This window comes from Cynocephalus volans, chromosome 13 (assembly GCF_027409185.1).
Source record: "Cynocephalus volans isolate mCynVol1 chromosome 13, mCynVol1.pri, whole genome shotgun sequence".
NCBI classification, from domain to species: Eukaryota; Metazoa; Chordata; class Mammalia; order Dermoptera; family Cynocephalidae; genus Cynocephalus; species Cynocephalus volans.
The window spans coordinates 5,368,209-5,383,453 of record NC_084472.1 but is presented as its reverse complement, the minus strand read 5'-3'; the positions used below and the strand labels follow the sequence as shown (position 1 = coordinate 5,383,453).

The 15,245-nt window shown below is 46.0% G+C and overlaps 2 protein-coding genes across 4 annotated transcripts in view; one reads left to right on the top strand and one right to left on the bottom strand.

Moving 5' to 3' along the window:
• The window catches only part of PPP4R1 (protein phosphatase 4 regulatory subunit 1), a 70,542-nt gene extending 69,331 nt beyond the window's left edge, over positions 1-1,211 (top strand). For both annotated transcript variants that reach the window (XM_063076978.1, XM_063076977.1), the window contains exon 20: positions 186-1,211. In XM_063076978.1, coding sequence (XP_062933048.1) covers positions 186-349 — 164 coding nt within the window. In that variant the 3' untranslated portion in view covers positions 350-1,211. The remainder of the gene's footprint in view (positions 1-185) is intronic.
• Positions 1,212-9,143: 7,932 nt separating this feature from the next.
• Positions 9,144-15,245, bottom strand: part of RALBP1 (ralA binding protein 1) — a 42,342-nt gene continuing 36,240 nt past the window's right edge. For both annotated transcript variants that reach the window (XM_063077209.1, XM_063077208.1), the window contains exons 7-10: positions 15,135-15,242; positions 13,236-13,357; positions 12,880-13,003; positions 9,144-11,046 (exon numbers count right to left, since the gene is read on the bottom strand). In XM_063077209.1, coding sequence (XP_062933279.1) covers positions 10,780-11,046; positions 12,880-13,003; positions 13,236-13,357; positions 15,135-15,242 — 621 coding nt within the window. In that variant the 3' untranslated portion in view covers positions 9,144-10,779. The remainder of the gene's footprint in view (positions 11,047-12,879; positions 13,004-13,235; positions 13,358-15,134; positions 15,243-15,245) is intronic.

The following is a 15,245-nucleotide window of genomic DNA, read 5'->3' as shown; positions in this document are numbered from 1 at the left end:
TGTTTATTCTGGGGTTTTTTCCAGTAACAGTTTGGTTTGGATTACTGTTTATAATCAACATGGCTTGTGGTTATACTTGTAGAAAAATTGTGTTCTATGGTGACTAAGACCTTTTTATACTCGTACTTGACAAAACCCTAACTGTCAGACTGATTTCAGTTGTGCCGTGCACTTGTCGTTTCCAGAATATTTCTTGGCCTCTGCCAGCTGTCACCAGGAAGCCGTAGAGCAGACCATCATGGCTCTTCAGATGGATCGTGACAGTGATGTCAAGTATTTTGCGAGCATCCACCCAGCCAGTACCAAACTCTCTGAAGACGCCATGAGCACAGCCTCCTCAACCTACTAGCAGCCTGGGCCTCGCGCCTGTCCCACCTCCGTGCGCCGGCTTCCTCCAGTGCCCCATACGCGTGCCACCTGGGATGGCTTCGGGGAGGAGCGCCCCTCCTCTCATGCAGACCTAACTGCAGGGGCAAGTCGCCTGCACCTGCTACCAGCGATTTTAAGAGTCAAGAGAAAGAACAGTAAACACTATTATCTTTTATTGACTTTAAGGGAAAGTAATTCCTCAGAGGATTATAACTGTCACCGAAGCCTTAAATTCTTCCGTCTTCCTGACTGAATGAAACTTGAATTGGCAGAGCATTTTCCTTATGGAAGGGATAAGATTTGCAGAGACCTGCAGTGCTTTCTCCTGGTTTTATTTAATGACTGGTAGATGAAATTCTTATAACCAGAAGGCAGATGTGCACCTGGATGTAAAAGAGACCTTCAGTATTAGCCCGTTTTTTCCCAGGCAAGTTGGGTTCTGTGGCCCGCTGCCCAGCCCAGCCCTAAGTGTGAATAGTTTTTGACCTGTGTAAATGGGAAAGGAGATATTTTTGGATTTCTCCTAAGGGCTTGATGCTAACACTAAAGTAGAATCTGATTTTATCTCTTAAATGCAGCATATTGCTGTACATATTTACAGAACATTTGCTGAGTGTCCTGATTTTTTCATGCTGGTCATGACCCGAAGGAAACTTACTAGCACATATACTGTATGTCAGGTGTCTTTAACTTGATCGTGATCGGCTCTGAGGTGCAACTTTCCTTCACATACTGTGGCCACATGTCTGTGGCCACTCTGGGGAGTGTTGCTGTCTTTAATTATGTTGTTTAAAACTGTTGTGGCACAAGTTCTCTTGTCGAAATAAAATTTATTAATAAGATCTATATAGAGAGATATATACACTTGATTGTTTTCTAGATGTCCACAAATAAATGCATTTTGTGACCTGTATTAATGATTTAGTATAAAATGGGGAAACTAGATTAAAATATTTGTCTTTTAACTAGTTTAGTAGTTGTTTGAAATCTGCTGTGTTCCCTGGGTCGGGTTCTGCTCTCGGCAGACAGCAGGAATGGCCTGCACACCTCGAGCTTCTCCCTGGGACCCCCACAGGCGAGTTGATCCCACGTGCCTGCCACAGCTTGGACCGCACCTGCAAGGTGAAGAATGACAGTGGGGTTTGTCATGAAGCTCCTGAGATACAAGAAAGCAGCTCTGAGCCTCAATTTCTCCATCTGCTAAGTGGGAAGTAGTAAAACCTGCCCTGTTTCTCAAGGTGGTTTTGTGGTCCAATGAAGTAACATGTCATGGTGCTGTCGTAAAGTGCTGTGTGTATGAGTGTTAGCTGCTCTTATAAGCCCAGTTTGGAAAACCCTGTGGTGCTTCTAGGAGTTTTGGTTTTACTTACTCAGCTAGCGGAGACTCCACAGTAAGTCAGAATAGGTTCCCTTGAACCTTGGGGTGGGGTTTGGGAATACATAGGCTGCTTTCTATATACAGTATCACAGAGAAACCTTTGGTTTCTTATTCTCTCATTATATCCTAGTATTGGTGCGCTGGGAATATAAGGGTGAACAGATTCCACTGGGAAAGACATTCGAATGAATGAATATGTAGGTGAGGTGTTAAGTGGGTAGCGGGGGCAGTACTGAGGGGTCAGTGTAGGGGGTGTTGGGTAGTCCTCAGAGGCCTCTGAATATCAGAGCAGAGACTGAGGAAGCTGTGGCTGCCTGACTTCTAAGTTTGCTTAATTTTTGAGGTGCATATTCTTTGCTATTTTTATAATAACGTACTTTTGCCCCCAGAATTTCAGTTCTGTAAATTACATTAGAATCATACACTAATAGCTGCATGTTTTTAAAGCAGTGGCAGTGATAACATAGTATATTTCAGGGTAAAGAACTCAGAATTAAGGTGTGCTAGAGCACCTGTAAAGTTAAAAATGCACAGGCCAGTTCTCATTTGAGGGACTTCTTAAACTCACTTCTAGGCTTTAAACTCCAAAGACTACATTGGAATTTTAGATATCTCAAGGGCAGTGAATACAGAAAGGCACCTGCATTATTTAAGGGCTTGAGTACAGTATGATCAAGGCATTCCCAGGTGAATCATCTCCAGTGAATTTCAGGATGAGAGAAAGGATGGGCGTGTCCCCTCTTTCAGTGTCAGCCCTTTGCATAATAGCCACACGGTGCTGCTGTGGTGGCCCTGGAGAAGCCAGCTGCAGCAGGCCCGCACTTTTCTCAGGTGTGTTTCCGGCCGCGGGTGCTGATCTGAGCACAGCAAGGCGTCGGGTCCTGTCTGATGGGAGCCTCTTAATACACAGGATCTTCTGAGCGAGGAAATATGGCTTCCAAAAGCCATATAAAACAAGCAAATATGGAAAATTGATAGGGCAGCTTTCAGATTTCCCAGGAGGTGACATGACATGAAAGTGAATGAAGCGGCAGCGGCTGTTTGTTCACAGGGCTTTGGTGCCAGCAACTGATCTTAGAAGATTGTTGGGGCTGTCTCAGGACCTCTGAGTGACCAGGGTTGAAGAGGAGCCATGTTAGCCAGCCAGCGTGCTCGTCCCTGCCAGCCTTCCTCCCCCGCTCCCGCACCCAGGGGTGCACTTGGCATGGGGCCCTCTCTCTGACCTGCCTGCTGGGTCCATGGTCATAGCACGTCAGCGAGCTCTGCCACCCCTCCCTTTGTCTGTTTGTTGTTTGTTTGCCAGTTTTTGACTTGTGGAAGCTCAGATGGTGTTTTCTGTGCCCCTCTGACTTCACCCAGCCCCCAGGGAATCCGGCTTCCTGTTGCACTGCTTGGAGGGCTGGCTTGGGGAATAGCTACCTTTGTGCATGTGACCTTCGTCCTGAAGTCTTGGAGATATTTCTGTGATGCCAGACCACTGTAGTTTTTCTAGAACCCTCTAACTCCAAATTGGCAAGTGTTGCATTCCTGAAAGCCTCTTAGGGGACACCTGCCTCAGGTGATGCTGCAGTCTGCCACAGGCAGTGGGGCAGCTGTCACCCGTCCTTCCATACCTGTGGGTGCAGGCCCCACCTTATATAGGGGCGAGTCTGTTTCCAGGGGACTGTGTGCTGTGCTGTGCTTAGTATTTAGGGAAGAGTCAGGAACAGATCAGGCCTCACAGGGCAGGAGGGCGTGCGAGCGGCGGCGGCAAGGGACGAAACTACCCGTCTGTGGCACGAGCACACACACTAAGACTTCTGGGCAAGGTTCCAGAAGGAGACAAGCAGTGAGTGAAGGGAGGGAGAGGGCAGCTCCAGCAGCCCAAAGCCATGCAGACTTACTTAATTAAGACATGCAAATTAATCCTCTGGAGAGGACAACCAGAGAAGAACTGGAGTCTGGAAATAAACGTGAAAAAAAGCAAGACTTTGTGGTTTCTGTGGTTATTCTTTAATTCCCACCTTAAGCCTTCATAAACTGCCATTGTGCTAGACATACAAGGGCAAGAGCTGCGTCCCCAGGGAGCCGCGGAGGGCAGGTGCAGGCCCTCCCAGGTGTGTGCTGACCTGGACAGGCAGGGCCTACAGCGTTAGTGTCTTTCTTCCTAGAGAAGCAGATGCTTATTTAGGTTAGGGTGGGGAAGGAGGCCCAACTCTTAAGCCCCTCTACCAGAAACCCCCCAATTTAGGTGATTTTGAGATCTCTTGAATATGATAGGAACGAATATGATTTGACCCAGTGAAGGTTTTGACCTTGAGAACATTTTGAGTGTTTGTAAACAAGAATTCCTGCAATGATATATTTTTGTGAAAGGTATTTTCTGCAGTGAACTCCACTGAACAGTTTAATTCCTTTATCCATTTTCTATAGAAATTTTGTCTTGCAAAAAGTCCCCTTAAAAATTCTTTCCCTAGAAAATTTGACAAGTATTGCATTCGGTGATCAGGTTTTAGTCCACGTGATGATGTTTTGTAGCATTACCGTGGGTTTTGTTTTTTTATATGATTTAAGTTTGGCAAGAGTTAATACTAGTTTTTTTGTTTGTTTGTTTTTTGGCAGCTGGCCCAGTAGGGATCCCAACCCTTGACCTTGGTGTTACAAGGTTTGTTCTACCCAACTGAGCTAAGTGGCCAGCCCTGATACTTGCAGTTTTTAAGTCAGTAGTTTTACCATATGAATATTTCACCCTGACCAGCTGTGTTTAGGATTTGACGCCAATAATTGTTATTGACTGGATACAGCCAGCTACACGGGACTGTCTTCAGATGTTCCATGAGAAAAGCAGGAGCACTTCCCATCACAGGTCCCTGAGCCAGGCTCGTGTGCAGGCAGCGCATGCCCGCCCTGGACAGCAGAGCGCGAGCTGGGCTCTCCGGCTCCCACCTGGCTCTGAGGAGTTGAAGCCTGGAGGAGGGAAGTTCTGCAGGGAACACTCCACCAGCGGCCGCAGAGGGGAGGGAGCGGAGCTCCAGAACCGCCGCTTCGCTGCTGCTCCTCTGTGCAAAGCCAAGCCCGCTGCCCTTTAGCCCTGCTGCGCCAGAGCGGCTCTGCAGAGGGACAGCACGGTGTGTGCGCTGTCAGACCACTGGCTGACTTTCCGCAGGGTCGTTTATTCTGAGCTTTTTCTGGGTTTGTTTCTGTCTGGGCTTTTAAATACCTAGTAAGTGCTGATGCTGTGGAAGGGTGGCTCTCAAACGTTAACGTGCATCCAAGGCCAGCGGGGATCTTGTTCAAATGCAGATTCTGATTCCTAGGCCTGGAGTGGGACCTAGGGCTCAGCATTCCTAACAAGCCTCAGGGAGGGGACATTTCTGAAAAGCAAAGCCTGTGGAGGTGGGGCTTGACATTCTACAGATTCACTCCTCCGGTAACTTTGATAACTCACAGTGATCAAAAGGATTTTAAATATTTAATATGTGTATTTTATTTTCTCAGTTGCAAATCAGTGCTTTCAAACACCTTGTGTTGAAGCCGAAAGACCACCGGTGATGGTTACAGGGTGTCCTGACCACAGTGCGAATGCTGCCTTAGGAACACAGGGTCAGTCTGGTTCTGGGGATGTCAGATCAGCATGGCTGCCTGCCCTTGGCTGGTCCACTGGGCTCCTTGCGTTCTGTTAGAGCTTTGTCCCTTTGTGCCCAAGTGCTAGGCTATTCACATCTGCTTAGTGAGTGTCCCCACAATTTTAAATTCAAGGCTAAGAGCCAAACCTTGCCAATTCTAAGATCCTTTCTTCCTCTTCCCAGTTTGACCTGCTTGTAACCTTAAACATTTCGTGCATTTTGTCCTACACTTGATTGCTTTGTGTGCTCTTCTCTATAATGACCTCTTATTTGTATAGCACAGAGGATTACAATAACCTTTTGAGGTTGTATTATCAGCTCATTTACTAGTGGAACACTAAGGCAGGGTGGACAGACTTAGCAAATCAACATTCAAGACATCCAATTAAATACGAGTTGCCCGGGACATACTTACAACTAAAAAGTATTCATTGTTGATCTGAAATTCAAACGTAAGGGAGTGTCCTGTATTTTATTCGGCAGCCCTACAGTAAGGTCAACCTACATGAACATACTGCGGCCCAGGGGGCTCTCCACCACAGCTCCCTCTTCCGGGAAGTCTTCCTTCCCCGTTTGGGTGAGACACCCTCCGGCCATGGTGGTCTGCCGGCCTCCAGCCAGTGTGCTGAGACAGGACAGGGCTTGGTCTGTGAGCCAGACTAACTCCATTTTCCCTGAAGAGGACATTTTGTTACTTTTCCACTCAATCATGAGACCCCCCCCGCCCCCCCCACACACACACACTGGCAAATGAAAAGTAACTTAAAGAGACCAGTTGGGCATTTCTGCCCTGATAAGATAAACTGAGATAAGAGGGGAATGGATATTTTTACTGAGTAGCAAAACGCCTTCCCCAAGGCTTGTTAAAATATAACTGTTAGCTTTGTTTGAAACTTATTATCTACCGATTTTTTTCTTTTCCCATAAGTGTAAAAATTAAGTTACAGATTAACTTTAAGAACCCTTTAGGAGTTACACACAAGATGCTCCTGGAACCGACCAGAAATCATCAACCCAAGATGCCAATGTCAACTGAGGAACTTCTTGCCTTCACAAAACCCCTCCCCAACTTCCCCCAGGAAGCTAGCCTGACTTCTGCATGTGCACAAAGCTTCAAGGTGACCATTACAATGACCCTCCTGGGGTGGAGGTAGTAAACGCCACCACCATCTTGGACCTACTGCCTACTGAGCAGGTGCAAGGACAAAAGCCCTGGGCCTGTGACATAACCAGGAAGAACAGAATGGACCACCACGGCCTGCACCCCTTCTCCCCTTGCCCTATGAAGGACTCCGACAACTCCCCTTGGAGACTAGCTTCCCTGTAGCCACCTCCCTCGTGCACAAGTCTATCTCCTCTTTTAATATATAGCATTGTCTGCTTTACTGCTGGGTGCACTGTTCATTTCTATGACTTTGAGACGCAAGAGCCTAATTCAGTAACCACTGATGCTTTCACTCCAGAGAGCTTATTCCTTCTGTATGACTGCCCTCTGTTATGAAGTATGACAGTAGATGTCATTGGAACAGTCTTAATAGGGATATGATAGAAGATTTTGTTTCTATGCCCGTGTGAGAAGCAAGAACTTTTGGTGTATTTCAGACTTTTTCAGAAGGCTGAAGACACTGTCCCACTGAGGAGGTTCTTGCTTTCTCCGATTGTAGCTAGAATGTTCAGCAGGCTCTTCTTAGGCACTAACCCCAAAAGGCAGGCAAGAGCTGGGACTCAGGCTCAGATGAGAATCACGCTTGCTTTCCCTCCCATCTCGATCTGTTCTGACCCTGGCAGAACCTTGGGCCCCGGGTGCCTGCACGGCCACTCCATTCCCTCTTGGTCTTGGGGTGAAGAGACAGCGGCAGCAGCAACACCAACTGCGGGCCACGCACTGCATTGAGCCCCAGTCTCCCGTCTGTGGAATGGCAGCAGGCAGCCTGGGCCACAGGTTATTTTGTGGCTGAACTTGAGGATAGGAATGAAACCATCATCTTAAAGAATGCTTGGTTCTTTATTCTGACTTATCTCCGTACCATAAAAGTTAACAAAATGATGAATAAGACACAGATCATGTCCTGTAGGGATAATGACTTTGAGTGTGATGCTAAAAACCTCACACCAGGCACTCTGATCCATTAATCTAAACAGCCTTTCAAAATCAGGATTATTTTCACCACTTGCTGGTGAGAAAACTGAAGTTCAACAAGATTAAATAGCTTATTGAAGGTTATGAAGAAATGGGATGCAAGCTAAGGTATTCCTGTCTCAAGCCACATTCCCGCCAGGCCACTGCAGCATCTCTCTAGAAGCCAGCTTTCTGGGAGACCCGTGTACAGCTAAGTCCAATACTAAGTTTCAAGAGCCAAGTGTCAAGTTAATCATCTGAACTAAGTGCTATGGGAACAAAGAGGATGCACACCTGAAATCTGCTGGGACAGAGAAGTCACAGGGAGATGACACTGACCTGGGGCTGAAAGGCTGAGTGAAAGTGAAGAATTAGACCAGAAAACAAACTAGAGCTCACTGCAAACAATTAGTTCACTTGCCCTTTCTGCTGAACTACAATACCTTATTTGAGTCATGCTAGTCTAGGGGCAGCAAAATCACAGGATTCCAGAGTGCTGGTGCTCTCCATCATTTTTGGAGGTTTGTGGGGCCGGGAATATAACAGACAGCAGCCCCCACATGTGGTATCTGAGGGTCCTTCTGCCTCGTACTCTGCCCAGGTTCACTATCACACTTTCTGGGTCCCCTGAGCTCTAGCCAGTTTTCTAATAGCACATCCCAGGGACATGCCCACCTTATCTACAAGTGCAAAAGACTATGAAGTTTTCACCTTCCAATTGACTCAGGCTCTCGTCTTTGTTCCTCAAATGAGAAAAATAGGCCAGGTCCCCACACTGTGCCCAGGGCTGAGACTCCAGAGATGGAATCAGGAGAACACCATGTGGAAAGCTCCAGAAAGCAGAGTCTGCATCTCAGTCAGCCTGAGCTCAAAAGGCAGGCTTGTTTTAAAGATATTCTAGTGTTTTCTGTACTTGGAGAAGTGCTGATTCAATAAAGATTATTAAATAGAAAGAAATGCAATCTTTAGCACAGAAATAGCTACAGCGAAAAGAAAAATATGCAAGACCCCACCTTGGAAGTTGACCCCAGTTTCCATCCCCAGCGCTAATGTAGTCACATCAGGGTGCTTGAGACCTTCCATAAATCAGAACTACATAAATTTAACTTTATAGAATTCAACTACACAAAACAGAGAATCCAGCTGTTTGTCTAAGCTTTACATGACAGATATTTTAATTGTAGAATTTTTAAAATATAAAAACCAATGAAAAATTCTTTTTATGCAAGACCAGTCTACCCCAGACATGCTGATAATGGTTGGCTTGTGCTGAGTCCTTGTACCATGCATGAAATGCAAACGTCTTTAAATTGCAACATCTGGGGCCACGCTGGGCTAGCTGACTTGTGTGTGGTGCTATAAGGGCAAAGCTCATATTCCTATTGGAACCAAGAAATTGTTCACAGAGATGAACTGCAGGGCCAATCCCAGTCAGCTAGGTTTTGCAAACACAGGCTCACTCAGAAGCAAGTTGAGAAAAGGTGGAAGACGGCTGCTGCCATACACTCTAGGAACCTGGAGTGGTCATCAAATTTGCACAGGTGAGAAATACAAAGTGAGTTAAAACATTCTGTTCGCTCTTGGCCTTGAAGAAGCAGCTAAACCCACTCCTGACCAGCCAAAAGATGCTCAATTATTTCAAAGAAAGAATGTGTACAAAGACACTAGAAGCTTTTCTTTTTCCCAAATGGCTGTTGAATTTATTTGCTTGATCAATAATGGTCCTGGCAAAAATCAGTTAACCAATGCTGAGATATCTGTAATGAAATACTAATTTTAAAAATCCATTGACACCTTGATAGAAATTAGAGTTTACACAAACAAAAAAGAAACCTTCAATATTGCCAGCAAATATAAAATTAATGTAATATGACTGACAGGACAGCAAGAAGGCGTTTATACATTTATATTTGACACCTGACCATATTTTCAGTCACCATAATATCATCTCTCCAGATTTAAAAAAATAGTATGCTGATTTCTATAACAAAGCTTTGTTCCGTACAAAAATCAAATAATGGCCAACAAGTCACAACAGTGCAATAGGTAGAGGATAAAAAACCGCATCGAACAGGTGCTGAAAACAGACACTAACTGGGAGGAGGAGGAGAGAGCCCTCGTGTGGGGTTTGTCTTCAGAGCCACGAGATCTGACCTGTCTAGCGGTTGCCGATTCTGACACAACGTGACTGAAATCAAGTTACCTTAAGAGCCCGGCCTCCCAGAAGCCTTGGAGCACCCACCTGATCTGATGGACTGGACGCAAGAAAACAGGGTGGGGTGAATCACAGCCATCATTAAAAGGAAAGTAATTTTTTCCTATTGCTCGATCTGTCAGTTGGGAGTCCATCAGCAGATTCACTAAGATGATGTGGATAATTTACAACTTTTGTTTAAGAGCATACACATATGGCTTATTCAGGCAAAGAGACGTGTACCTTCTAGCCCAAGCAAGCGTGTGCAGTCGTTCTGTTCCTAATGGAAGCTCAGTCACGTGAAAGACTTCTGGTCTGAGAAACACCCTTTGTGTGGATGCGTCAGGTCAAGGCAGTTACCTTTGACCAACCCACTGGCAGTGAGTACCCGGCAGGAGCGGGCGGCCTCCGTCATGCCAGGGCCTGTGCTGCCTGGGGCTGGCGGGCAAGCTCCACAGGCAGCCCCTGTCTGTGACCAATCTAGGACATCCTAATGACTCGGGCTTACAGACTGTAGTTGAGAACTGTACAAGGAAGGAGTTACAAGGGTGGGTAAAGGGAACACCCAGTAAGAGCCATTCTGGCCAGTCAGAAAATATGAGGCAGCTCCCCCGTGGTATAATCTGCACCGAGAAGGTGTGAAAGGCACGAGCAAGAGTGACTAGGTATGCAGAGACCCTGGAGGGCAAGACAACGGGCGTCCACAAGGCAGGCGCAGCATTGACCTGGTTGGCTCCCCCCCTTGAATGAGAAAGAGATCCTGATACTGCTGTGATAAAAAAGCAAAGAAAGACAATTTTTGGTTTAAAAAGAAGCCACTCAAGGGTTAAAATAGTTATTTTAAGTTAACAAGGAAAATTAATCTTCAAATAAGCTGACACTATCTGGAAAACTCATCTGCCCCCTACAAGCCCACAATGTGTCCATTGCTTCATCCTCCTGCCACCTGAGCCTGACGCAAAGTCAGACGTGTGAGAGAGGAAGAGTCTCTGAGAAGAGAAGACGTCTTTACAGAATGTACAGCGCAGGAGAGCCATGCCTCGACTCTCAGTATTACAGTAAGATGCACAGGTCCTTTCAGTCCAGAGGCTTCCATGCCACCCCACCAGGCTGCTCAGATGGGTGTCTCCTTCCTGTCTCTGCTTGGCGATGGCTTTGCTTGCTCCTTGCCTGCCTTTGGCTGCTCTTTAGCTGCTTTTGTCTCAAGGACACCGTCTCGGGGCAGCTGGACTGCGGCCCCACGCCTCTCAGGCTCTTCGTCCTCCTGCACCTGCTGCTCAGACTTGGCTCTCTGCATCTGGAGCAGGCGGAGCTGCACACGCAGCTCAATGATGGCCTCTCGCTCCTCATGAATTGCTTGATTCAAATGATTGTTCTTTATCTTGAGGAATGACAGAAAGGGCATGTTACCACTTAGACAAGGACGGCAGAGCTCGATGACTCAGGAGCAGAGGGCAGTTAGCAAGGGTATCCTACAGAAGAACCTAGTTTTGTTTTAGTCACAACTCAGTTGTGAAACAGAAAACACGAACATGAACATGAATATGAAAATGATCCACATAAACACCTAGACTCAGAATGGATCAAATTCAAGAATATAAACTACGCTCCTAATCACAGAAGAGTAAACACATCTGGAAAACATCAATGTACCAACAGAACCCAATTCTTTTCATTATTAAGTATTCTAGTGTTTAAAATAGACTTAACTTATATTTCTGAACTGGCTTCTGAACAGCCCTTAAATAAGGAGAAAATAAAAGTAATTTTAGTAGCAATTACAGGGGGGAGTTAGGAACAGGATAAAAACCTAGCTTTGTCTTAAAAGTGAGTGTTCTTTGTCTTTAATGAATGGTATTCCTTTAAACCTGAAATGTGCTACTTGGTCAAACTACAGGAAACTACTCTTAATTCTAAATTATCTGCACTCATTCAGCAAAATTTAGGTAATGCAAAAAAGTAGCTAATCCCAAACTCCTGCCGACCTCCACGTCTGTGGCGGACGGCTCCCAGGCCATCAGCATCCCCTCTCCCCTCTTCCAGTGTTTCCCGGCTTCCCTTGCAGCCAGCTATGGCCATGTGACTAAGTCTTCACTAATGCAGTGTGAGCACAAGCGTTGGGTTCCATTTGCGCACTTCGTCCTTGACAACCAGGCATGCCTTGGTTCCTTTCTCCCTTCCCGCTGACTAAAGGGGCTACCTTGGACCCCAAATGGAAAAAGCCTGTGTGACAGATGACAGGCCGGGACCGTCTGCCAGATGAGAGATACATCTTGTTTAAACTCCTGTATTATTCTCTGTGTTATAGAAGCTTAATCTACACCCCAAGTACTATAACCCCGGATTGTTTTCCTACTTAGGATTTTTAATATGATCTGTAAAACATTAAGAAAGCAAAATACAGTGCCAATGGGAGGCCTTTCTAAAGAATGGAAGCCCCAGCAACCCAGGTCTCAACACCTGCTTAGCTTCTCCATGCAACACATCCCTGCTGTGGCGAGCATCTCAACCTTGAGCCCTGGGAGGCCACCTCTCTGCGCTGTGCCACAGGCTCTGCAGACAGGACTTCTGTGTTCTGTGTAGCCAGCGGCTGAATGACCCAAGTGAGGGAAACAAAGTTGTCCCCCTGTTCTTAGATTCGTTTCTAAAGAGAGAGTGTCTCCTCTGTCTCGACACTTATAGAAAACATCTGGAGACAATGTTTTTATTGGGGGTGAGAAGGGAATTCTGATCAAGATCACTTAATCTGCTGCCCTCTTTTCACTGTGCGTTGTCTCCCAGTTTCCTGGCACCACGATCATGCTCACCCCTGCTGTACGGGTTCAGGGCCAAAAGAAAACTCTGTCCCTCACTTTACCCATAGGGAGATTCAGAGACTTTTCCATCTTCCCCTAGGACTTCCTTGTCTGTTCCTCTTCTCTAGGAACAGAGACCGGATCACCCAAAGCTGCTCATATTGGCACAGTTAGGTGACACTAGCCTGTACAGTGGCAAGAGGAAGGACACAACCGGTCACTTCACAGACATCACGAAGACCACACACAGGTCATCTGCTTGGCCAGCACTCAATTCTTCTCTAAGTTCCTAAATTCCTCTCTACGCAGCCTTTCAGCTGGTATCCAAGGACAAGAAGGAAAATTCTGAGGGGAAATATGTGCTATGTACAGCCTTCTGGACACTCGCATGGGTTCCGGCTGTTTCCTCCCCAACTCACTTCTAGCTCTTCGTTCTGTCTCTGTAAATCTTCCAGAATGATCTGCAGCTCCTCTTCATCCTCACTCTCACTCTCGCTGTCGGAGGAGCAATCCTCGGTCTCGCTGCGGCCGTGCTGCTGGCGACTGCGAGGGCGAGAGGCGAAGGGAACGGTACAGGAATGCTCGTCTGTCCCCACCCCCTTCTGCTGGGTTCACGCCTTCTCACCAGTCCCCTAAGACTTGATAAATGAGAAACTCACAGATGATTAACTTCAGATGCCTGACTCTTTCACAGGAACGTCTGAGAGCCAAAACCGTTCTGCTGATATTTAAACAAACACTCTGGGAAACTGCGAAACCCTCAGCTTCCCTTTACCTCTGGATTTCGGCAATCTCGGCCCTCAGGCGTTCAATCTCCTCTTTCTCGGAGGCGATCCGCCGGCGCAGAAACTGCTCCATGACCAGGAGCTCCTCTTGTTCCGTCAGGATCTCGTTTTCCTAAAATAATGATTTTTGGTGAACGCCTGAGTGTTAGTCTAGGAAATGTCACTTTGTGGGGGTCTCCGATGTTGCCCTGAATGCTTTAGCCCTATCCAGTATTGAACAAACAAGCTGTGGACTGCACAACCCAAACATACCCTGTTTCCTTAGGGTCAAGAAAAGGCGTCTTAGAAAAAAGGTGAACAAGGTAATTTGGGGGATGGCTATATTTTTCTCGACAACAGGATGCTGCACAGGAACCCCGGTCCCTCTTTTGCAAAGGCTCGCTATGAGGTTTGCACACCAGGGGAAAAGCCAGAGTTCAAGCGACGAAATCTGCTCTGGCTTTCCAGAACTGTCTTCATGCCTTCCCATCTCTCAGGCAAGTGACATTCTACTTCGGGCCCTGGTGGCCTTCAACAGCATCACTAGGGAAAGAAGTGCTCAGGAGATGGGTGGCTGGTGTCAGCATCGCCTCAAGGGCAGATAAGAGTGAAGGAAAGATGGCCACAGAAGTCTTGTCTGCTCACCACAAGCACCATCCTCCTCAGTCCATGTCACCGGAGGTAATATTTAAATAGTAAATTAGGTCACCAGTCTCATGAAAAGAATGGAAAAAAATCCCTATCTGGCCAAGAGCTAGAGAGCCCCGCAACCTAGAGAAAGGAACCACAACAGACAGCACTCAGGAAGGAACAGAAACCTGGCTGTGGAAGTGAGAAGCTGGATGCAGACAAGGGTCCACCGCATTTCTCTCCAAATAAATAGGTACTGAGAGAGGCATCTGTGCTCACAATGGAGAGACGCCGTGATCACTACAGCGAACTACTCAGAGCCACAACATGCACTGAGAATCTCTCGGAGATGAAATATGCAGTGTTCCCTCAGTGGTTGGAACACACAGGTGTCTTCCCGTTACCTCTGCATACCCGTTAAAGCTCACAATCCAAGAAATATCAAGTTGAAAACCCTGGAATAAAGACATGATGTGGGACTTCATTCCTCCTCAAGGGAAAACAGTTATCTGTCCCTGCTAGGCAAAGCAATGCATTTTTCAGACGTGACAAAAAGGGACTGAAACCTGTAGGGCTTTAGGTAAATAACCCACATACGTGAGTTTCTGGATGTCTTATACAGACAACTTCGTCAGAGCTTAGAACTTCATTCCTTTCTGGTTAAACTCTGGAAATTTCCAGAACAGAGTAAGGTTGACTTGAGAAAAGAAATGAGCTCATCTTTCAACAGCTCTATGCATGGAATACAGTAGATACTGAAGAGGTAACTGTTGAATCAATGAAGGAATAATAAAATAATTTGCTTCCAACGACTTTCACCTGCAGAGAAATAAAATCAAAATATCTAAAAGGTTTTATTAGCAACAACTACCAGTTAACATCTGTATCATTACATTTCAAGGATCCCAAACTTTCTGACATCAGGAACAATATGTTTTAAAATATTTATTAAGGTCTGATCTCATTAATATGGAGTAAATACCACTAATCTGTAAATTAGGGAAAAGACATAACTCAGACTGATGTGTGAACTAAATGGGTTTAAGTAAGTACCTAGAGCGATGACCAGTAAGGAGTAATGACTCAGTTTCCTTCTCTATAGCTAAATGTTTTAGCAAATACAACACACAGGCAGGGTCAACCACAGCAGGCATAGTCCCTTCTAAATCATTTGACAATTCTGGTTAAAAAATTCACACCTCTATATTTGAGCTTCTCAAATTATAATTTTTAAGAGCCATGAAGAGTCTTGCAAAATAGAGAAAAAGAGTTTAGTTTACCTGGGCGAGGAGAATATTTATAACTTCTTCATTTTCACTCATTTCTTCTTTGGAAACATCCTCTTTTGAAAGACTAGCTATCTCTTGAGCAATCTTGGTTTCACACTCCTG